The 24,959-nt window shown below is 42.2% G+C and overlaps 1 protein-coding gene across 1 annotated transcript in view; it reads right to left on the bottom strand.

The window, feature by feature from the left end:
* Dner (delta/notch like EGF repeat containing) overlaps positions 1–24,959 on the bottom strand; it is a 295,828-nt gene that overhangs the window by 79,375 nt on the left and 191,494 nt on the right. Inside the window, exon 7 of the mRNA XM_052192619.1 lies at positions 18,452–18,565. Within this exon, the coding sequence (XP_052048579.1) occupies positions 18,452–18,565 (114 nt within the window). The remainder of the gene's footprint in view (positions 1–18,451; positions 18,566–24,959) is intronic.

The following is a 24,959-nucleotide window of genomic DNA, read 5'->3' as shown; positions in this document are numbered from 1 at the left end:
AGAGATGGGATTTTGAGTAATGCACATGGTAACATTAATTGCAAGCACAGTTGCTCTCCCTCTAAGAAAGCATGAAGTTGTGTAGGATGATAAAGAGAAGTAGGAGTATCTAGAAAAGTCAGCTACAAAGCTATCAGATGTAGGAGATCCAATAAGGCTACAGTTAATGGATACTTTTGACCCTGGGTGTGAAGGAAAACACTGACATCCCAAATACCTGGGAGCCTCAGGCCAGACAGACAGTCACTTGAATGTGAGATCAATCTAACAACATGGCAAGGCTTCTGACAGATAGGTAGGTAAATGAGAGACAGATAGATAGATAGATAGATAGATAGATAGATAGATAGATAGATAGGCAGGCAGACAGGCAGACAGGCAAGCAGACAGGCAGACAGCCACAACTCTAAGATCCTATTTTAGTTTTTTTTAAAAGGATATTACAATGATTCTTTAAAGACATTCACCTAAAATCTAAAATGATTGTCTTTTGAGGTCAGAATTACAGAACATTTTTCTTTGAGCTTGCATGAATATAGATGTTTTTGGTAATTCTGGGTAAATGCTTAAAATTATTTAAAATTCTATATGACATCTTCAGCTATCCTAGAAAAGCAGACTGTGGTCAGAGGCAATGTAACTGACTCGTGGCTTGGCAGTCTCAGATGGATGCCTGAGGTCACTGTGACCAGAACACACTCGCCTTTTAAAATAATGCATTCCCCATACAAATTAAATTACAATCATATATTAATGGGGAAATTCAAAAGGAAAGTAGTAAGGAAAACAGAATAGCCTGTCTCAATAAAACACAGCTTAGGGAGGTGGCTGGGCGGCGGCGGCGGCGGCAGCAGCGGCAGCAGTGGCTGCTCCAGCTGAAGGGCCATCAGCAGTGGAACCAAGGCGTCACAGGGACCACTTAGGCCCTGCGCCCACGACCACTGACCTTCGCTGACCAGCCGGACAGCAAGCAGCTGCAGTTGTGCGGCGCCTTTCCTGCACGGAGGCCACTTCAGAACTCGGCCTCCCACCAGTCAGGAGAGGAGGATCCATCTTGGTTCCGTACTCCAGGAATCGGACAGACTGAGGTACACAAACATAATCCGAGGCCAACACCGCGGTGGTCTGAGCCCGACGGGCGTTGGCCTGCACCCAGGCCCTGGGCGGGTCGGGGGGCCATCGGGGTGCCAACCCAACCAGGAGGTATTTTGCCCAGGCCTGCGAGCGCGCCGCCGCCATTTTGCCTGCAGGACGACAGAGAGCTCAGGCGGGCAGACCTGTAACAGGCATAGCCTAAGGCTAACAAAGCGGGGGTCCAGGCCCCAAAAGGCACAGGACTGACCCCAAGAACTGGGCGGCTTGGTGGGCCATCTGTGAGTCAACCCGCCCAGGTGATTGTTAGCAAAGCAGACTCTCCCGGCGCTTTCAGGGAGCGCGGGCGCACACGCCCGCCATCCCAGTCACCTGGCAAACCCAATTAACAGTCAAAGCCGTAGGGGAACTTTGCTCGGACCTTGGCCTCCCAGGCTTTTGCCTGGACTCAGGGACTGGGCGGCCAGGCTAACCTTGTGTGCGACAGCCCGGTTGGCAGATCGGCTGCCCAGCGGAGTGAGCGGAACTCAGGGGAGGTCACAGTAGCATACACCGTCGGCACTCCCTGGGAGTGCACACGGGCTCCATCTGCTCCACAGACACAATCTGGGGCAAGGCCTCAGGCAGAAGCCCTTAGCTCTACTCTCTCCGCTTCCGGATCCAGATCAGTCTGGGCTGCAGCATTACATCTCCAAGTCCTGCAAGTGGCTAGCTGGGCTTCCGGGCGGCCAGCTGGGAGAAGTCAGTGTGCTCCAGTGAATCTAGCGGGCCCCAGCGGGAGCCTTCGGGTGCCTGCTTTGGGATCTGAACAGCCTGGGCAGCAGCACACTGTCTACAAGCAGTGCAGGAGGTAAGCTGTGCACCAGAGGCCAACTGGGAAGGGGCAGCTTGCACTGGTGAGTCCAGCACTGACAAGATAAACTAACACCAGTGAGATCTAGATGGCAAAAGGCAAACGCAGGAACGTCACTAACAGAAATCAAGGCAATATGGCAACATCTGAACCCAATTCTCCTCTATCAACATGTCCTGGATACCCCATCACACCAGTAAAACAAGATTTGGATTTAAAATCACTGGTCATGATGCTGGTACAGGAACACATGAAGGTCATACAGAAAGAAATTCAGGAGACAATGGATCAAAAGTTAGAAGCCCTTGCAAGGGAAACACAAAAATCATTGAAAGAAATCCAGGAGAATACAAAAGCCAACAAGGAGGAAATGCAAAAAACACTTAAAGAAATACAGGAGAACTTTGCTCAACAGGCTGAGGTCATGAAAGACGAAACACAAAAATCTCTTAAAGAAATACAGGAGAACTTTGGTCAACAGGCTGAGCTCATGAAAGAGAAAACACAAAAATCTCTTAAAGAATTACAGGAAAACACAAACATGCAAGTGAAGGAGCTAAGCAAAACCATCCAGGATCTAAAATCAGAAGTAGAAACAACTAAGAAAACTCAAAGGGAGACAACTTTGGAGATAGAAAGCCTTGGGAAGAAATCAGGGGACAGAGATACAAATATCAACAACAGAATACAAGAGATAGAAGAAAGAATCTCAGATGCTGAAGATTCCATAGAAACCATGGACTCAACAGTTAAAGAAAATGCAAAATGCAAAAAGCTTGTAACCCAAAATATCCAGGAAATCCAGGACACAATGAGAAGACCAAACCTAAGGATTATAGGCATAGAGGAGAGTGAAGATTTACAACTTAAAGGGCCAGCAAATATCTTCAATAAAATTATGGAAGAAAACTTCCCTAACCTAAAGAGAGAGATGCCCATGAATATACAAGAAGCCTACAGAACTCCAAACAGACTGGACCAGAACAGAAATACTTCCCGTCACATAATAATCAAAACACCAAATGTTCTAAACAAAGAAAGAATACTAAAGGCAGTAAGAGAAAAAGGCCAAGTAACATATAAAGGAAGACCTATCAGAATCACAGCAGACTTTTCACCTGAGACTATGAAGGCTAGAAGGTCCTGGGCAGATCTCATGCAGACTCTAAGAGAACACAAATGCCAACCAAAACTACTATATCCAGCAAAACTCTCAATCACCATAGATGGAGAAACTAAGATATTTCATGACAAAACCAAGTTTACCCAATATCTATCCACAAACCCGGCCCTAAAAAGGATAATAGGAGGACAACACCAATACAAGGAGGGAAACTTCACCCTGGAAAAAGCAAGATAGTAACCTTTCATCAAACCCAAAAGAAGTTAAGCATTCAAATTTAAAAAAATAACGTCAAAAATGATAGGAAGTAACAATCACTATTCCTTAATATCTCTTAACATCAATGGACTCAATGCCCCAATAAAAAGACACAGACTAACTGAATGGATACGTAAACAGGACCCTACATTTTGCTGCTTACAGGAAACACACCTCAGGGTCAAAGACAAACACTACCTTAGAGTAAAAGGCTGGAAGACAATTTTACAAGCAAATGGTCTCAGGAAACAAGCTGGAGTAGCCATTTTAATATCAGATAAAATTGACTTTCAACCCAAAGTCATCAAAAGAGACCCTGAGGGACACTTCTTGCTGGTCAAAGGAAAAATACAAAAAGAAGAACTGACAATCCTGAACATCTATGCCCCAAATGTAAGGGCACCCTCTTTTGTAAAAGAAACTTTATTAAAACTAAAAGCACACATTGCACCTAACACAATAATTGTGGGTGACTTCAACACTGCACTTTCCTCAATGGACCGATCAGGAAAACAGAAACTAAACAGGGACACAATGAAACTAATTGAAGCTTTGGACCAATTAGATTTAACAGATATATATAGAACATTCTATCCTAAAACAAAAGAATATACCTTTTTCTCAGCACCTCATGGTACCTTCTCCAAAATCGACCATATAATTGGTCACAAGACAGACCTCAACAAATATAAGAAGATCGAACTAATCCCATGCCTCCTATCTGATCACTATGGAGTAAAAGTGGTCTTCAATAGCAACAGAAACAACAGAAAGCCCACATACACGTGGAAACTGAACAATACTCTACTCAATGATACCTTGGTCAAGGAAGAAATAAAGAAAGAAATTAAAGACTTTTTAGAACACAATGAAAATGAAAACACAACATACCCAAATCTATGGGACACAATGAAAGCAGTGCTAAGAGGAAAACTCATAGCCCTGAGTGCCTCCAAAAAGAAAATGGAGAGAGCATACATTACCAGCTTAATGACACACCTGAAAGCCCTGGAACAAAAAGAAGCTATTTCGCCCAGGAGGAGTAGAAGGCAGGAAATCATCAAACTCAGGGCCGAAATCAATCAAGTAGAAACAAAGAGAACCATACAAAAAATCAACAATACCAGGAGCTGGTTCTTTGAGAAAATCAACAAGATAGATAAACCCTTAGCCAGAATGACCAAAGGGCACAGAGAAAGTATCCAAATTAACAAACTTAGAAATGAAAAGGGAGATATAACAACGGAAACTGAGGAAATCCAAAAAATCATCAGATCCTACTACAAGAGCCTATACTCAACACAACTGGAGAATCTGGAGGAAATGGACAATTTCCTTGACAGATACCAAATACCAAAATTAAATCAGGACCAACTAGACCATCTAAACAGTCCCATAATGCCTAAAGAAATAGAAGGAGTCATAGAAAGTCTTCCAACCAAAAAAAGCACAGGACCAGATGGCTTCAGTGCAGAATTCTACCAGACCTTCAAAGAAGAGTTAACACCAATACTCTTCAAACTATTCCACAAAATAGAAACAGAAGGAACACTACCCAATTCCTTCTACGAAGCCACAATTACGCTGATACCAAAGCCACACAAAGATCCAACAAAGAAAGAGAACTTCAGACCAATTTCCCTTATGAACATCGATGCAAAAATACTCAATAAAATTCTTGCCAACCGAATCCAAGAACACATCAAAACGATCATCCACCATGATCAAGTAGGCTTTATCCCAGGAATGCAGGGTTGGTTCAATATACGGAAATCCATCAATACAATCCACTACATAAACAAACTCAAAGAACAAAACCACATGGTCATTTCATTGGATGCTGAAAAAGCATTTGACAAAATTCAGCATCCCTTCATGCTTAAAGTCTTGGAGAGAACAGGAATTCAAGGCCCATACCTAAACATAGTAAAAGCAATATACAGCAAACCGGTAGCCAGCATCAAACTAAATGGAGAGAAACTTGAAGCAATCCCACTGAAATCAGGGACCAGACAAGGCTGCCCCCTTTCTCCTTATCTTTTCAATATTGTACTTGAGGTACTAGCTCGGGCAATTCGACAACATAAGGAGGTCAAAGGGGTACAAATTGGAAAGGAAGAAGTCAAACTATCATTATTTGCAGACGACATGATCGTCTACCTAAGTGACCCAAAGAACTCCACTAGAGAGCTCCTACAGCTGATAAACAACTTCAGCAAAGTGGCAGGTTATAAAGTCAACTCAAGCAAATCAGTGGCCTTCCTATACTCAAAGGATAAGCAGGCTGAGAAAGAAATTAGGGAAATGACCCCCTTCACAATAGCCACAAACAGTATAAAGTATCTTGGGGTGACTCTTACCAAACATGTGAAAGATCTGTATGACAAGAACTTCAAGACTCTGAAGAAGGAAATGGAAGAAGACCTCAAAAAATGGGAAAACCTCCCATGCTCATGGATCGGCAGAATCAATATAGTTAAAATGGCCATTTTGCCTAAAGCACTATACAGATTCAATGCAATACCCATCAAAATCCCAACTCAATTCTTCACAGAGCTAGAAAGAGCAATTATCAAATTCATCTGGAACAACAAAAAACCCAGGATAGCTAAAACTATTCTCAGCAACAAAAGGAAATCTGGGGGAATCAGTATCCCTGACCTCAAGCAATACTACAGAGCAATAGTGTTAAAAACTGCATGGTATTGGTACAGTGACAGGCAGGAGGATCAATGGAACAGGATTGAAGATCCAGAAATGAACCCACACACCTATGGCCACTTGATCCTCGACAAAGAGGCTGAAAACATCCAATGGAAAAAAGATAGCCTTTTCAACAAATGGTGCTGGTTCAACTGGAGGTCAGCATGCAGAAGAATGCGAATTGATCCATCCTTGTCTCCTTGTACTAAGCTCAAATCCAAATGGATCAAGGACCTCCACATAAAGCCAGACACTCTGAAGCTAATAGAAAAAAAACTGGGGAAGACCCTTGAGGACATCGGTACAGGGAGAAAGTTTCTGAACAGAACACCAATAGCGTATGCTCTAAGAGCAAGAATTGACAAATGGGACCTCATAAAATTACAAAGTTTCTGTAAGGCAAAGGACACCATCAAGAGGACAAATCGGCAACCAACAAATTGGGAAAAGATCTTCACCAATCCTACATCAGATAGAGGGCTAATATCCAATATATATAAAGAACTCAAGAAGTTAGACTCCAGAAAACCAAACAACCCTATTAAAAAATGGGGTACAGAGTTAAACAAAGAATTCTCACCTGAAGAACTTCGGATGGCGGAGAAGCATCTTAAAAAATGCTCAACTTCATTAGTCATTAGGGAAATGCAAATCAAAACAACCCTAAGATTTCATCTTACACCAGTCAGAATGGCTAAGATTAAAAATTCAGGAGACAGCAGGTGTTGGAGAGGGTGTGGAGAAAGAGGAACACTCCTCCACTGCTGGTGGGGTTGCAAATTGGTACAACCACTCTGGAAATCAGTCTGGCGGTTCCTCCGAAAACTGGGCACCTTACTTCCAGAAGATCCTGCTATACCACTCCTGGGCATATACCCAGAAGACTCCCCACCATGTAATAAGGATACATGTTCTACTATGTTCATAGCAGCCCTATTTGTAATTGCCAGATGCTGGAAAGAACCCAGGTATCCCTCAACAGAAGAGTGGATGCAAAAAATGTGGTATATCTACACAATGGAGTACTATTCAGCCATTAGAAACAATGAATTCATGAAATTCTTAGGCAAATGGATGGAGCTAGAGAATATCATACTAAGTGAGGTAACCCAGACTCAAAAGGTGAATCATGGTATGCACTCACTAATAAGTGGATATTAACCTAGAAAACTGGAATACCCAAAACATAATCCACACATCAAATGAGGTACAAGAAGAAAGGAGGAGTGGCCCCTGGTTCTGGAAAGACTCAGTGAAACAGTATTCAGCAAAACCAGAACGGGGAAGTGGGAAGGGGTGGGTGGGAGGACAGGGGAAGAGAAGGGGGCTTGCGGGACTTTCGGGGAGTGGGGGGGCTAGAAAAGGGGAAATCATTTGAAATGTAAATAAATTATATCGAATAAAAAAAAAAAAAAAAAAAAACACAGCTTAGGAGAAGCAGAAGTATCAATCAACCTGGTGTTAAGTCACAAGAGACGAAATGAGGTCAGAAACCAAGACTTGGTTAACCAAAATATAATGAATTGAAGATTGTTTCACTTGGCCATGTTGATTATGCAGTCATCTATATCTTTGGTCAGGTCTCTGTGTCCTGCCTGAAGAAGCTTGTAGGACTGGGAGCCCAACCCAAACACTTCTCACTTCATCCTTGAACCACAGAACAGAATATCTTCCTCCAAGCTAAGCACTTTAGTCAGCCCTGACCTTCTCCATTGTTACTCTAAAGGAGAATGGGTATTAAGAGATAAATCTTGCTTCAGAAAAAAATTATATATATATATAATTATTCTTACTTTCTGGGTTAGCTATGTTTCTAGTGCAAAGGATCTTTGCATCTCATTGAGAAAACAATGGTGTCCACATGCTTCTAACAGGACCATCGCCAATCGCAGGCTGAGAATTCCAGACCAAAACCAGAGGGCAACAATCTCAATGCTGGCAAGACAAAGCCAGCAGGATTTAGAGGGTAGTCAAATGTAGACCAGTAGCCAGCATGAGGTATGTTGAATTTGAAGATCTTAGTCGAATGTAGACCAGTAGCCAGCATGAGGTGTGTTGAATTTGAAGATCTTGACATTAAGGATAGCCACAGTTATGACTGTTACAGGGAACTAAGACAAGCACCCAAGGCATTCCCTGTGCCTTACGGAGCCTGGGGAAGGACCTCAGGATAGCACAGCATGTGGAGGAAGCAACAGCCTTGGCAAAGAAGAAAGCTAGGGAAGGTTACTCCTAAAGTCTGGTTGAGTCTCTAGAGGACCCGGAAGCCTGGGTGGGGTACTGGAAGCAGCCAATGAGATCCAAACTCTCCTCTGCTGTCCTGAGTTTGCAAGTCTATCCAGGAAGGGCCACCCGTTTGCTTCAGTGAATGCTGGTTAGTCCATCTCTGTAACACGAAGCTTCCTCCACAGGATAAACTGAGCGTTGGGACAGATTGAAGATATCTGTTCATCCAGTCATTCAGTGAGCCAATCAGCAAGATGTCTCACATGTCTGTAAGAGCTAGATGCCCTAAAGGAAACAAACCCAGTAAATATTGCTGCCCTCAAAGGGCTTGGCTTACCCTGAAGGGGCATGGATAGGTACCAGTCATCATCACAAAAGAAAAACTGTATTTATAGAGGACTTGGTGTTCATGATGCATAGATGACTGACAACTTAACACAGGCTTGAATCTCCTGGCAAGGGAGTTGTGGTAAGAGAGTGTGTAGATCTGTGGGCATGTCTGTCGGGGGTTGTGTTTTGATATTCAATGAGAGGGAAATTCAGCCCAATGTGGGTGGCACCAGTCCCTGGGTTTGGGTCCTAAACTGTGCACTAAGCATACATGAGTCATTGCTCTCTGCTCCCTGTGGTGTGTGTGTGTGTGTGTGTGTGTGTGTGTGTGTGTGTAATGTGGTATGTGTGATATATATATATATAATGTGGCTTACTATTTCAAGTTCTTGTGGCCTTGACTTTTTCCATGATGATAGACTAGAACCTTGAATTAGGAGCTTAAACTAATCCTTTCGCCTTCTCCCTTAAGTCACTTTGTCAGTTTATCTTTTTTTTTTTTTACCAGTATATCTTATCATAGCAATATAGCCATGAAGCTGGGACATAACACAAGAAGAACATGGGTGTCAGAATCAAATACAGGGTTTATATCCTGAGTCCACCAGGACCAGAAAGCCCACAGGATTCATCTCAAAATGGTACAATAACATCTGTCCAATAACATCCCTCATTATGGGAATTTAAAGGAAACCTTTTAATGACTTACTGTTAGACACTTTTCCAAGCAGTGTAGACTCATGGCTTATTTAATTGTTGGAAAAACCCTGCTAGGTAGCTCCTAAGAATGCTTTACTGCACAGACGGGAAAAGGGGGTCTGGGGATCTTAAGCAACTTGCTCAAGGGCACCTAGAAGCAAGCGATGAACACAGTTTCAATCTCATGTAGCAGCAGCGATTTGAGCCTCCACTTTTAACTGCCAGGGTATGATGAATCAATAACCTTAAAGGACAAGTGTACTGCTCAAGACACAGTGCACACTCAACAAAGGGCAGGCATCATATGATTGCCATGGTTACTGCAGATGCTGTGGCTTCACTATGAGCCACAAGAGAAAAAACAAGAGACAAGACACAATCCTGAATATATTTTTGAGACTGTAATAAGATTACAATATCTCTTCCTTCCCTTTCCTCCATGGACACTCTCACATTCCTCTCCTTGCTCTTTCAAAAGCATGGCCTGTTTTTACATTAATTATTACATGCATGCATGTATATATGCATATATGTCCTAACATATAACCTGCTCAGTTTGTACAGTGTTACTCGTATAATATTTTCAGGGATGACCATTTGGTATCGGATAAGCTATTGGTGTGCTCCTCCCTCAGAGGACTATTTCTCCTGGTCTCAGGATTCCTTAGTTGCCTATACTTCTTTGTGTGGAGTTAAGAGTAAAGACCTGATGAAACCTTCAGAAGTTGAATTAATGTGTATATACTAGGTGAATCCATCTCCCCACTCCCTTTTTATGTATATGATTTACATGTGTATATGTGTATATACATGTGTTCAAATGTGTGGTAGAACAACATGCATATGCAGGAGTACATAGAGGGGCAAGGCTGACTTCAGGAGTGTTCTTCAATTGCTCCCCACCTGATGTATTGAGCAGAGTCTCTTGATTTAACCCAGAGGTTGCCGGTACAGCTAGTCTAGCTATCCAGCTTGCTCAAGAACCTTCTGTTTCCACCTTCCAGGTGCTACAATTATAAGCGAATGATCAATCCCACCCAACATTCACATGGGTTCTGGGCATCCCAAGCCTGCTTGCACAACCAGCATTTTCACTACTGAGTCATCTTCCTCAACCCCTATACACCTCTTTTTGGAGAGAGAGAGAGAGAGAGAGAGAGAGAGAGAGAGAGAGAGAGAGAGAGAGAGAGAGAGAGAGAGAGAGAGAGAAACATAAGAACATCATCATTCATTCACTCACTCATTCACCAGGTGATAAGTCCAGGCTGCCACATGTCAGTTTGAAGCTGCCTATCAGCATAGATTTCCCAGTGGGAAGGAGAGGTGACCATGAGAGACCATGAGAGACAGGACCCAGCCACTCACTCAATACCCCTGCAGCTGTTGTCCTCGAAGATAATGGGGAGGGGAGCACAAACAGAACTCTGCAGTATTTCTATTCAAATAATTTCAAAGGCAATGAACTGTGCACAGAAGGAGAAGAAAGGAAATTTTTTTTTACAAATGAGAACTCTATCATAAAAAGAAAATTAAAGAATAGGTACAAAACATAAAAGTCAAACACCGCTCACACTTAGCAAGCTCACAGAATGCCCTGTTCTGTTACTAAAGGTGAAACTCTACACCAGTTGGAAGCCAAGGGTCCAAGCTGCTATGGTTCCTAAGTGTAAGGGTGGCTCAAGGATCCTGCCAAATAGGAAAGGAAGGAGAAGTACATGTATTCTAGCCTGTTAGGTTTATGGGAACATGCTGTAAGTTCTTATATAAATACACAAACTTTATGTGGTCCTAAGAGAATGCTTTCACCAAGCTATCATCCACATCAGAATACCACAGAAAGCAGCCGGCTCCCAGAATGGTGTGATACCTAAACACATATTAGATGATACGTCTAGTTTCTGAACAGAGCATATTAGCTCAGATTTAACTTTGGTACCATGTGTTCTGAGCATCTGTAAACCCTTTAAGGTGCAAAGCTTTCTCACTGAAATTGGAGTTGGACAAAGGGGTTTATGTAGCTAGAGTACTCAAGGGTGTAAAATGTAGGAAAACAAAATAGTCTCCCATAAAGCTTGTTACAAGACCTCTAGGGTAATAGAATAGACCCTAAGCCGCCTTCTCTATGACCATTACTGAAACAAAAGCTAGTTGTGTATTTAGCAAGGGACTCTTAAAATGATATATTAGAATCAAAGACATTTAGAAATAAGACCTCCTAAAGGTAGCATCTCGACTGTAGGTGCTTAAACATATCCACATACTGAAAAGCTAGTATGCAGTGATAGGGTATTCATAATCAGACACTATCAGAATTAAAATTCACAAAGCTTGCTCCTATTCTCTTATTCTGGTACCCTCTTACCCTCTTACCCTCTCTCCTCATTCCCCTCCCCCCTCTCTTTCCATGTGTCCCTGGCAGGCCTCTCTCTCTCCCCCAGACCCCCTCTCTACCTTTCTCTATCTTTACTTCATCCTCAACTCCCCTCCCCATGCCCTAAATAAACTCTATTCTATACAAAAAATCATGAAGCTTATAATTTAAAGATCTGAATGTTCTGAACAAAATATTAGACATTCTCATGGGAAAGATGTATAAATAATGAGAAACTTTCAGAGTTAAAATGCATCTCGTTTCAAGTTAAAGGCTCCCCAAGTTCTGAACCAAACAAAATTATACTGAAGGAAAGTACCAGACACAGGCTGAAATACCAGACTTTCTTCCTCATCTTAGCCATTGTTACCACTCAATAAAATAGATAAAATGAATGAATACTTCTACTTTTACAGTCCCTATTATAATCAGAACAAGTAATAATTTTTAAATATGGAACTAGAGAAAGGTAAATAGAAATCAAAATTAAACCCAGAATTCAGAGGCTGGAGAGATGGTTCTTTGGTTTTGAGCTTTGTACTTCTCTTACAAAGAACACAAGTTTAGTTCTCAACACCCACATTGGGCAGCTCACAACTGCCTGGAATTCCAGCTCTGTGGATCTGCTGCCCTCTTGTTGCCTCCTTGAGTATCTGCACTCACCCTTGCCCATTCTTTAATGTGTATACACATAATTTAAAATAAATATATATTTTCAAAAAGGGAATTCAGTGATGACAAACTGACCTCTTAGTGTCAGAGATGATCAGCACACACACACACACACACACACACACACACACACACACACACACAGAAAGACAGTTAGTGATGCTGACACAGCTTTCTTCCAAGTGCCTAGTTCTGAACTGTGGGAAAGACTTTTCAAGAATGGTGTCAAAGAGACTGCTCTTAGGAAGGAGTTCACTCAGAGTGCCCTCTCCAGATCAGATGAAAAAAGAGCCTTTAAGGAGAAAGGACGGAGGAAGACATTCTCTCTATAGATTTCTGGCCTGAAAATGACTGTTATGAGCAGATTCCATGATTTAAAAATAAAAAAATAAAAAACAAACAACAAACAACAAAAAAAGAGTCCAGACTTAAGAATTGAAATAGTAGAGAAGGATGGAAGACCTAAAACCCAACAAACTGCATTGCCTTTAATCGTGCTTATGGTGACAAGGCCAGCTGTGAGAGAGGAGCACCAGGGACAGACTGCACACACAGACTCACAGCAGGCACAAGGCCCATGCAAACCCAAGCCAGACAAAATCCCAGCATGGAAAATGGAGGTCAACACAAAAGCCTACCCTTAGCCCCAGAGCTGCTGGCTGTTCTAAGATGCTTAGACACAGTCAGTTTTCTCTGAGAGTGGAGCTCCTGAACTGACCATGCTTCAGTGAAACGCCACACATCCACGGATATTTGGACAGCCCCAATTGGTCTTGATAATTTTTGTTTTGTTTGTTTGTTTTTTTTAAGAGCATATAGTTGGGTGGATGAGGAAGGGGGTATAGATCTGGGAGGAGATGGGAGTTTATAGATATGATTAAAAAACAATAAAAATAGTATCACAGATGCTAAAGATATGGCTCAGTCAGTGGCTTCTCATGGTGTGCACGAAACTCTTTCTTTAATTCCCAGAACTACTTGAACCAGAGGATGATGGCATGAGTAACCCCCTCACTCAAGGGGTAGAATCAGGGGGTTCAGAAGTCCAAAGTCATCCTCAACTACATAAAAAGTTAGAGGTCATTCTGGGATACATATCCTGCCTCAAAATGTATACATAAAATAAAATCGACATCATAAGTCTTTTTAAAAGCCAGGCACCTGGGTTCATTTCTGGCTATGTGACCAGAAGCAAGCTATTTGCCCTCTTTCCAGTCTGTTAAATAAAATTATTAATGAAATATCATGAAATCATTGGGAGGGTCAAGTTGATGGACAAAGTGGTTAGCAACTGAGCCTTTTGTTTTATCGGTGATTCATTTACCAACTATTAACTTCTTGCTAACAAGGAACCTAATCCACAGCTAGGGTTGTTTGAGTCTTGGGGACAAAAAGAGAAATAAATAAATTCCCTACTCTCAGGGCCTAAAAGGGAGGAGAAAAATCAACATCAATATACAAAAGACAAAATAGAAAGGAAGCAAAAAGGTATCAGGAGAATCTTCTGTGTACTGTGTGGAAAAATCACCTGTCATTAAAAAGCTAATGGCCAATAAGCTGAGGCAGGATTAGGAGGCAGGACTTCCGGTTGAAACTGAATCAGGCAGGAGGAGAATTTTCCTACTAAGGTTATAGCTGACATCAAATTATAATAAATGGGATATAAAGTTGAGAGTTAGTCTAGAAACCAGCTAGCTTATGACCTTGGCATTTATTAATAATTTTAAACCTCCCATGCTATTTGGGAACTAGGGCATGGGTGGAAAAACCTGTCGTTATAAGAAACTCAAGGGATGTCTTAGAATTCCAGAACATTTCATGCTTTAAGACACTTCAGAAATGCTTTAGTGTGGAGCTGATAAGAGAAGAATCCTAAAGGCAGAAGCTCTTCTCAGTGGGGAAAGCGGTCTACAGATTTCGTTATTACGCAACCACCCTAAGAAGAAAGACAGACATAAAGAAGGATAAAACTGTGCCCTTTCAGGAAAATGAATGCAACCAGAGATGATCGTGTTAAGCAAAATAAGCCAGATACAGATGAACAAATATCATGTTTTCTCTCATACAAAGAATATCAATAGGTATATAGGTAGACAGACAGACAGATGATTCATAGATTCAATAGATAATAGATAGATGCCATCCTCAGAGCAGAAGGAGAACTAATCATTTTGGAGTGAGGAGGGCAGTAGAAAGGAGAGATGGGGAAGGGTAGTAGATAAGGAAATATACGCAAAGTACAATGACTCTGTGTGTGTGTGTGTGTGTGTGTGTGTGAGAGAGAGAGAGAGAGAGAGAGAGAGAGACTTAAAAAACTCAATAGAAGGGCTGCTAAATAAAAGCTTTTAAATGCCTTTTTAAATGCTCATCACCAGCTCCAAAGATTCTAGACCTTCCCAATGCCATCTCAATCTCCAATGGAGAGAGATCTCTGAATAAAAAGATTTCTGGGATACTCAGCCTCATTCTTTCAATGCCTGAGGACCACAGTCTCCACAGCATCAATCAGCCATAGAACCATGGGATGAAGAAGCATCCTAGACTTGGTACCCAGGGCCTAGACAACGGCTAGGTCAACGGCTAGGTCAACGGCTCTTATTCAGACTTAGCCAGGTATTCATCCTCAGTGGTATCTCACTGGTGTGGACCAAGGGCCCCTGAAATACAATCTCTATAAAACCCACATCTCCGTTTCTGTTTCCTCCATTAAAGAGCACAACCAACTAGAATGTGGTGGAAGCCACATATCTCCACATCATTGCCCCCTACCCTCTATGACAGTCCGTCCTGAGAGCACACCGCCCCCCCTTTTCCCTAAAATTCTCTCACAGATATCAGCTTCCTGATTCTTCCTAGCTTCTGGTCTTCAATTCCAGGAAATCACTTACTTCCTGGATTTCTGCAACAGGTCCCAGACCTTTCTCCTGATTCTCACTCTCATTTCTCTCCAGTTACATTCAATACTGTCCCAGAATGAAGTAATAAAGTTGTTTGGTTTAAATCTACCAGTGGTTTAATGGCAATTAGGGATGGAACATTGACAAAAACACCAATCTTCCTTGAGACCGTATCCAGCTGCTGTACCGAGCACTTTCATCTGCATCCGATTTTAATAAAAAACAGGAGATGCCTTGAATCCTTTACTTGCCCTGTAGAGCACACATTATCAGCTTGTAGATGAGATCCTGAGGCCCTGAAAGGCAAAGCTACTTCTTCATGGAAGAGAGGTGGGTGGAAGAGCTGGACTCGAACTACCCTAAGCCTCTGCTTCTCTCTACTCCAGAATGAAGGCCACTTGCAGCCCAGCAACCTTGCCCTACCTACTTTTGAACCAACTGCCTCCAAGCCTTCACCCTAGCATCACTTATGCCCTCAGGCCTTCAATGAACTAAACTGTAGCTTCTCCAACCATAAACATCTTCTACCTAGCACAGCACCTGATGTGTAGCAAGTACTCAGAAAAGTCTGCCAAGAAGGAATGAAAGCTAGTGAAACTCTAGCTCCAGTTGTGCAATCTGTCCTCTTTGTTTTTGGAGTTCTGCCTCTGGAGTTTTGTTGTACCTTTCTGGTAAATATCAAAGAAATAATAAAGGGCTTGGGAGTTGATTGAACTCTTTTGCAAAAAAAAAAAAAAATCCCATTCAGATCCATAATCTCTCTGAACCCTGACTTTGACGGAAGGAAAAAGTCTAGAAGAGGCAGGTGGCTACTGACTCATCCCAAGCGTGACAAAGCTTTGGGAAACTGCAGAGTATTTGTAGGCAAGTAACAATGGTGCTTCTTGCTTGGCCATCAGTCCTGGTGTCCCTCCAAGTTTTCCCTTTTTGTCTTCACTGCCAAAGAAAGATAGGAAACGAGGCGTTCTAAAGAGCAGGCTCACAGAGCACATGGTACCCCTACACTATAGGAACCATATGCATTACCAGCACACAAAATTGGGGTTGGGGGTGAAACTCAGCCATCCTGCTCATGCTCCTTCCTGAGTGAGGAGGAATTAACCCAAGTGCAGCTCATTAGAACCCCAGCATTAGAAGCAGGGCCAGGATCTTGGCTGTAGTGAGAATTTTAGGTTTCCTTAAAAACCCAGATAAGTTATGTGCATGTTTTTGTTTTAATCCCAGGTGAGGGATAAGAACTTGTCTCACAGCAGGTGACTATGATTTGTCTTGTCTCTAGGAAGGGCATGAAGGGAGTTGGGACTTTTCAGAATCCATAGTTGAGGCAGCAAGCAGACTAGAGCCAGGGCATGCTGGACAAGCTTGTAGCGAGGTTGTGGTTGAGCCATTCCACAAACAGACTGGCCATAAAAGATAAGGGGCATGCCTGGGACAACTCCTATGGGTCATACACTATCTGGACTGGAGTCTCCTGTCTCCTGTCCCTTAGATACAGTTTAAAAACCTTTCTGCTAACAAAAATAAACCGCCCTCCTACATTGCTGATGGCCCGATCTGCGCGTATGCCAAAAAAACCCACCCTGCGCGCCAGAATCCCCCGCCAATGTTTAATCAGCAAATCATGTGTAACAGCGCCAACCCCCCTGACAACCCCCCTGACTTTTCCTATATAAACTCCTAACTTTTGAGCCTCAGGGTCGACTCCTCTATCTCCTGTGTGAGATACGTGTCGATCCAGAGCTCTGATAATAAACTGCCTCATGTGTTTGCATCAAGTCGGTCTCTCATGTTTCCTTGGGTGTACGCTATCCCGAGAATGGAGTGGGGGGGTCTCCCCAAAAGGAGGTCCTACAGGCATGATTTTTTTTGGCCCATCTGCAGATAGTTTACATTTGGAATTCTGGGAACTTTTGAGAGGTTATAAATGAAAGTCTCGAAAGGGCCAGAGGCACGCTTTGAGGGGTCCGGTTCCTGTCGCTGCTGTTTGTCAAGTGGTCATGAGCAAAAAGATGTGAAGTTGGAGATATTCTGACAATGAGGATTGGACTTGGCCCTAAACAGCAAGAACTGGCCTAAAAAGGTCAACTCCCCTTCCCTGTCTAACCTTCTTCCTCTCCTACCTAGTGTTGGGGGTGGGGGTTGGAAGGGATTAGGGAGGAATAAGGTTTGAAACAATGGTAGATAAATAGAACTCAATGAAGTAGCCCCCAAAAAGAGCACCAACACTTGGCCAGGGACAGCTGAGGGTGATTTGAAGTATTGAGATGTCGACGTCTCCGCAGAATCTATGTTTAACCTCTACAGAGTATGAAACTCTACATAGTTGTCTGTGTTGTGTCTGTGAATCAGGAGCCCACCTGACGGCAAGAAAAAACAATACCACTGTGTTGTTCTTACAGCATTAAGGATTTAGAGTAATCCCCTGCACAGCAGAAAGGGGAACAAACCATTCTTTAATGCCAAGATCTGCCTTCGATTACCTGCCTGTTTTGTTTTGTTTTTCTTCTTTTTAACTGTAAATCATCTGTTCAAATAAAAACAGCCCCAAAGATCAGACTATCCAGGTGGCTTAATTTTTCTAAGATAGAAAGTTGCTGTGAAGCACGAAGAAGGCAAACTCCATGTTGGATGCTTTTAATGTGAGTTTGTATGGGAACTAAAATGTATAGAAATCTCAAGTAGAGTTTCACTATCAGGCTCTATTTTATTAGAATTAATTATATATGTCAAAATTGCTGAAGTGTCTGGGTTGTATATATTATTCAAACATAGTGGTAAGGATAACCCATGTGCGGCACAGCAATACATGCCTATAATCTCAGCACTCAAGAGGCCTATAGGGGCAGAAAGATCCAGAATTTAAAGTCACATTCAGCTACATAGCAAGTTTTAGGCCAACCTGGGCTACATAAGACCATTTCTCAACAAATAAAAAGTGAGGGAATCATCTTCTGGTTTTGAGATAGATAGATAGATAGATAGATAGATAGATAGATAGATAGATAGATAGATAGACATATAGACAGATGACACATACATATATATAGACAGAGATGATAGGTAGATAGGTAGGTAGGTAGATAGATAGATAGATAGATAGATAGATAGATAGATAAAGATTCTCTTATATGAAGTATTTAGAAACTAGAAGTACCAAGCTAATCAAAAAAGTTTATGACTTATAGTGGAAATGAAAAGTTTTCCAAGAGTAATGGATGACATCTTACCTTCCAGACACTGGCAGGTGAACCCGCTGAGGCTGGAAACGCATGTGCCTCCATTTCTGCATGGATCTAGGACACAGTAATCAATCTTGGACTGGCAAAGCTCTCCAGTATAACCTGCAGAAAAAGAAGATGTCCATTGTCTAAGACCTGGTATTCCAAAACTACCAGAGCCACCTCAAATTAAGGAACTCAACCAGAACCCACCATTGGAAGCAGCCACCTTGCATAAAGAGTATATTAGAGACTTCTTGATCTCATGTAGTTTTATAACTGGTAACTACCATAACATTAGAAATATAGTTCAAATTTTACTGATTTTAAAAATTGTTTTCTCCTGAATTCACTGTTAATTTTATACATAGGAAGTATCAGCTGAGATTGAATTTCACTGTCCCTAGGATGGTGTCTCTCTGACATAAAATGCCCTTGTACTGAGATGCCAGTTACCTTCCCAGGTCATCACCATACCTCTATATGAGGTATTAAATATTTTAATTGATAATATTTAGAACTAAAAGCAGCCACCTGTGTTAATTCTGAACCCTGTGCTCTCATTTTAAAGACTAAAAGATAGTATTCTTGATACTTATTTGAGTCATAAATCCAGCTCTCTCTTTTCCATGAAGCCATCCCCCAGGTAATCTTGTGGGATAGTAACATAATCGCAGGCAAACGGTGGGAAAATCAGGCCTGTAAATCTCCTGGAACACCTTGGGCAGCCTGAAGGCTTTAAATAAATCCCAGATTTTTAATTCACTTTTAAAACAAAGCCCTCCGGAGAGATACATTTAAAGAAAATAGCACACTAAAATATTCCGCATCTTAGAGTGGGTGATGCTTAAAAACTATGGAAAATACAAGATATAAAATACAATTTTAAAAAAAGGTGCCCTCAGTTGTGATATTTGAGTGACAGGACCACTGGATAATCTGGAGAAAATACCCACTGTACATTTTAATCAGACATATTTTCTACACAATTATCACCATTCAGAGATGTTTTGTAAGTTGCCAGGTGGTTTTAACTACACGAACACTTGTCCTTCTGGGTTACTGGTTTTGAAAGGCTTTTGTTAGCACACACAGCTGAGACTTGCAGAACTCAGTGAGCTGAGTGAGAGATGAACTGTCTGAGGCCCAGTTACCTGCCAAGTTCGTGTGGATTACAGTGAACAGCGGTCACCGTCTCAGCATCTCCAGCCTTCCTCCTCACTCGCTTCCAAACGAGCCAAGGCATTTCCAATTAGTAAAAGGTATGGGAGTGAGGCCAGCCTGTGGGCTAAAATCCCACCACCAACACGAGAAGCTACTTTAGAATTCCAAGATGAATTTTTCAGTATGACATCATAGCAAGAACGTAGCTTCAAATGAAAGTTCTAGATTCAACCTGTGAGTCAATATGCGTGCGAGTGGAATGCTGGGAACACTGGGCTAAAAACGGTATGGTCACATAGGTCCACTCTGATGGCCTTTCTGCTTAGAAGGGAAGGAAGTCCGAGGACTCAGAAGCCCGGAAACCACAAAGCTCTAAAGGGTGAATGTATCCCAATGGAAGAGTACCCCGAGACACCAGAGCCGGGGAATCACATAGCTCTAAGAGGAAGCCTCCTCAGCAGAGGTGTTGCGGCTCCAGGGGGAAGGTATCCCCAGCTGAGCTCAGGAGGGGCTCAGGAGCCTCAGCCTGGCTGCTTCTCTTCTTCCCTTCTTATCATCACTTCTTGTCTTCTTCCAATGAGAGAGTCACACGAACGGGCAGTGATGGCGCATGCCTGTAATCCCAGCACTTGGGAGGCAGAGGCAGGCAGATTTCTAAGTTCGAGGCCAGCCTAGTCTACAGAGTGAGTTCCAGGACAGCCAGGGCTACACAGAGAAACCCTGTCTCGAAAAAATAAAATAAAATAAAAAAATAAGAAAAAAAAAACTCAAAAAAAAAAAACCAAAAAAAAAATGAGAGAGTCATACGAGGCAGCAAATCTCATGAAAGAGATTTATTGGAGGGTCCAGAATGTGGAGGGAGGGAGCTGGCAGCAGCAGGGAGTTGGACAATGCACAGTGTTTATTAGGGGGTGTGGAGATTTCTAGGGTGAAGATTTCCAGGGTGAGGATTGCTAGAATTTCAAGTTCTGAGCTGGGGGAGCTCAGGGATTGGTGAACTTTCCTGTACAGGGATTGGTGGGTTTTCCTATTCCTATTGGTGGCTTTTGTTCAGACTTTTCACCTAAAATTAGCATAATCTGGGGAGGGTCCTGTTGCAGGGATGAAGATGACCTTAAGACAGTTAGGGAGGTCTGGGGGAGGGGCCTAGCTGCCAGAGCCCTTCAGTGGATAGGGGGACTTGGCCACGTTCCTACCTTGAGGGTTTACAAAGTTTACAAAGGGAGGCCATGTCAGGGAAGATGGTCCCTGCCTCTTAAACCAAAACACTAGTCTAATCATACAGTCCAGTCTTCTATCCCATCCCGTACCTTTTATAAATAAGGAAATTGAGGATTAGAAAGATTAAAACATTCACACAGTCATGAGGGATTCAAACTCCTGGGCCCAAGCCCTTAAACTCGGCTATGCCTAAGCAGCCTAGACAGAAAATAGAGCATCTTAGCTCCCACCTGTAATCTCAGACTTGGGAGGCTGAGACAGAAGGATCTCAAATCCCAGGTCAGCCTGGACTACATAGTGGCAGCCTCATTTAAAAAAAAAAAAAAGTAAGACATTAGCCAGGGGGTGGTGGCTCATGCCTTTAATTATATCACTTGAGAGGCAGAGGCAAGCAGGTCTCTTGAGTTTGAGGCCTGTCTGGTCTATAGAGTGAGTTCTAGAGCAGCTAGGGCTACAAATAGAAATGCTATGTTGAAAAAAAAAAAGTAACTAAATAAATAAAGGAAGGAAGGAAGGAAGAAAAAAAGGCTAGGATAGAAAAGCTTTCTAATGACCATTGCTTTGAACGATTTGAAATTTCAAACATGTTTAAATATGAAGAGATTCAGATCTAACCCACCACTCTTGTCACCTACCTTTAAGTGCCATTACCATTTCTATGTGACATCATCTGATTTCCTAAAGATTTCTTAAAACAAATTGCAATTCTATAAATATTTCATTATGCATCCTTTTCAAAGGGGATTGTTTTTTAAAGATTGATGTTAATGTCCTTTCTAATTCATGTGTAGCTCATTTATAAACATAAACATTTTAATCTTTGCATTAGCATATATTAATTATACATAATAGATTTCATGACATCTTCATCTCTGCTTCCAAGTTGAGCATAGTCACCCCATTGTGCTCGTCTCCCTCCCACTGCCAATGATTCCACTTTTGTTACATTATTAATATCAAAATTTTATCTTTTAAGAACTGCAGTTGTGTGAAAATATACAAGTATCCCCGTGTACTTCTTTTGATAGACCTAAAGATTTGAAACTGTAAGTAAGGTGAATCTGAGGTCCTCTTTGGTAGCCAATTCTGTACACAGGTTTTATAAGTAAACAAAGAAATTAATTCACATTTTAATATACTGGGTGTGTTGGGGCTGACATGGTGACTTGAAGGTTCCATAGGCATTGAGTGGGTGACTGTGGAACTTCTACATCACTTCAGAAGGTCTAATAGGACGTTTCTCATATGCCAAGATCAGCATGGCTCCCTAGTGAGGAAGGTCCTGTCTAGGGGAAACATTACCTCATTATTTTCTTCCCCTTGTGCTTTAAAGTCTTTACAAACTTTGAAAGCATAAGAAACAGTGAAATCAAAAAATAAATAGATAAATAAACAAATAGAAATGTAAAAAAGAAACAGTAATAATAATAAATAAATAAATATTTAAAAAAAGAAACAGTGAAATCAGATTACAAAGACTCTGAGTTAGTAGAGCAAATTGTAATCTATGAGCCTCCTGATTGCTTATTGCTCAGCATTTCTACAAAGGAAGACTAATAATGGAGGCGTCCATTGGGGGAAGCAGGTAAAGAGGAGGCACAGAGAGGCAGGCTGGGGTTGCAAGGTTATGGGACACAGAGTAACCCTGGCAATACTGGCAATACATAGTGACTACTAAACTCTGAGGACCACCAGCATAGTAGCAACCATAGTCAATGTTCACCCATACATGTGCAGAGTGGTATTGATGCCTGTCCATCCTAGGCTGATCATGGGGAGCTAAGAATTATTGTTGGCCTCCTGTGAGTTACTAGGGAATTACTACTGCATCATTCCCATTCGCTGACAAAGGCCAGTTCTGGAAGAAGAGAGGCAAAGCACAAAGAACTACAACCATGAATTCAGGAGCTCTCAACCACCAGCAAGACAATTCTTCAGCCTTCAAAGACTAGCAACCTGATAGAAATTGCCAACCATACCATATATACATATACATGATTGATTCCCAGGACTGGATACCTACAAGGGTGGTGGCTTAGATCTGAATCTCTTCATATTTAAATATGTTTGAAATTTCAAATTGTTCAAAGCAATGGTCATTAGAAAGCTCTTCTGGCCTTTCTTTCCTTCCTTCCTTCCTTCTTCCTTCCTTCCTTCCTTCCTTCCTTCCTTCCCTCCTGACCTTAATCATCCTTCCTGAGCCTTGTGACTTTTCATTTGCTAGTTTGTTTGCATATCTTTTGGTTGGTTGGTTGTTTCTGTTTTTGTTTTTTTAATCTCATAACCAGACAGTCAAGACTCAATAAGCAGTTGACAAGAATTTGAATGGAACAAAATATTAAAATCTCTAATAAGGTTTTCTATCCTGCTGAAAGTAGGTCTCTTCTTTAGAGAAGCATGCCAAACAGTCCAGACATTTCCTGGGTTTGTTACACTGGGAACAGACACCCAGAGAAGCAAGCAGATGTTCAAGAAAGACTTGAATGTGCCAATGGTGGAGGAAAGGTGGCCTAGTGGCTGGCGGTATGTTGTAGATAAATGTGCTCTTACATACATAAGTGAGCGTGTGGTTCCCAAAGAACCATGTAGACAGTCCACCCAAGTGGACAGTCAACAAAGAATGGCAGAAAATGTACATCAAGGCATAGAACTATGCCGAATAGGTGAGTGGCACTTACACATCTGTACTGGCTAGTTTTGTGTGTCAACTTGACACAGGCTGGAGTTATCACAGAAAAAGGAGCTTTAGTTGGGGAAGTGCCTCCACAAGATCCAGCTGTGGGGCATTTTCTCAATTAGTGATCAAGTGGGGAGGGCCCCTTGTGGGTGGTACCACCTTTGGGCTGGTGCTCTTGGGTTCTATAAGAGAGCAGGCTGAGCAAGCCAGGGGAAGCAAGCCAGTAAGAAACATCCCTCCATGGCCTCTGCATCAGCTCCTGCTTCCTGACCTGCTTGAGTTCCAGTCCTGACTTCCTTTAGTGATGAACTGCAATGTGGAAGTGTAAGCTCAATAAACCCTTTCCTCCTCAACTTGCTTCTTGGTCATGATGTTTGTGCAGGAATAGAAACCCTGACTAAGACAACATCCCTTAAAATGCAGGGCAATGACAAGCTTCTCACTGGTTTCCAATGAAAGATCTACACAAACCAACAAGGAGGGATTGGAACTGTGAAAGTGCCTCTTCCTTAGCCAGCGTCAGGGCTCCTCCTGACTACTGGGCCATGGGCACTAGTGGCCGGCCTTCCACATTGCTGATCCAGCCTCAACACACCTTTTCTATCATCTCTGCCCGTACATCACTGTCTCTCGGGACTCCAGCATCAGTTTCTCAGACCATCTTTGTATATCAGCTTTCCTTCAATGCATTCTCCACACAGGATTAGTCAGAGAAATATTTTTAAGGTCTAATTTAGTTCCTACTACACATTTATGTAGACCTCTCTGGTGGTTTCCTAAAGGATAGTTAGAAGAAAACTAGTCAGTCACTAAAAGGTAAGACTTGGTCTGGCCCCTGCCTTCCACCCTTCCCACTAATGACCACGCTGCAACCACTTGACCTCATGTTCTTCTTAAACTCACAGTCTTTAGCATCAGATTCACACTAGCTTGGAACCAGATAAAGACATGAGAAAAATGGAGGATTCAAGAAAAAGAAAGCCCGCCCTACCCAGAGTAGAAGAGCATAGGAGAAGTTAGAATCGTCATCTAATAAGGACATCATTGAAGAAAATTAGAAACCAACTTTGGGGGGAGGCTGAGGAAGAGGAGCAGTCAAGATAAAAAGTCCATCTGTAGGATCAGAAATTAAAGACAACAAAAGTTTAGAAATAAACTGATACAGAGTAGAAAATCAAATAGAGAGGCAATGAGGCTGCCTCTAGAATCATGTAAGAGGCCAGAGAGATGGTTCAGTTAAGAAAGGTGTTTTTCTCACAAATATAAGATCCTGAATTCATATTCCAGTCTCTACACAGAGCCAGGTCTGATCATGTGTGCCCAGGAATCCCAGGGCTAGGAAGCAGAGTAAGTAGGATCCTTGGAACTCTCTCTGCCAGAGATAAAAAGGGTGAGCTCCAGATTCAATAAGACACTTCTCTCAATAAGATAGAAAAATGATTGAAGAAGACACTC

Source organism: Apodemus sylvaticus, chromosome 9, assembly GCF_947179515.1.
Source record: "Apodemus sylvaticus chromosome 9, mApoSyl1.1, whole genome shotgun sequence".
Classification (NCBI taxonomy): Eukaryota; Metazoa; Chordata; class Mammalia; order Rodentia; family Muridae; genus Apodemus; species Apodemus sylvaticus.
Note: the sequence above shows the minus strand (reverse complement) of the source record. Positions and strands in the feature narration are given on the sequence as shown.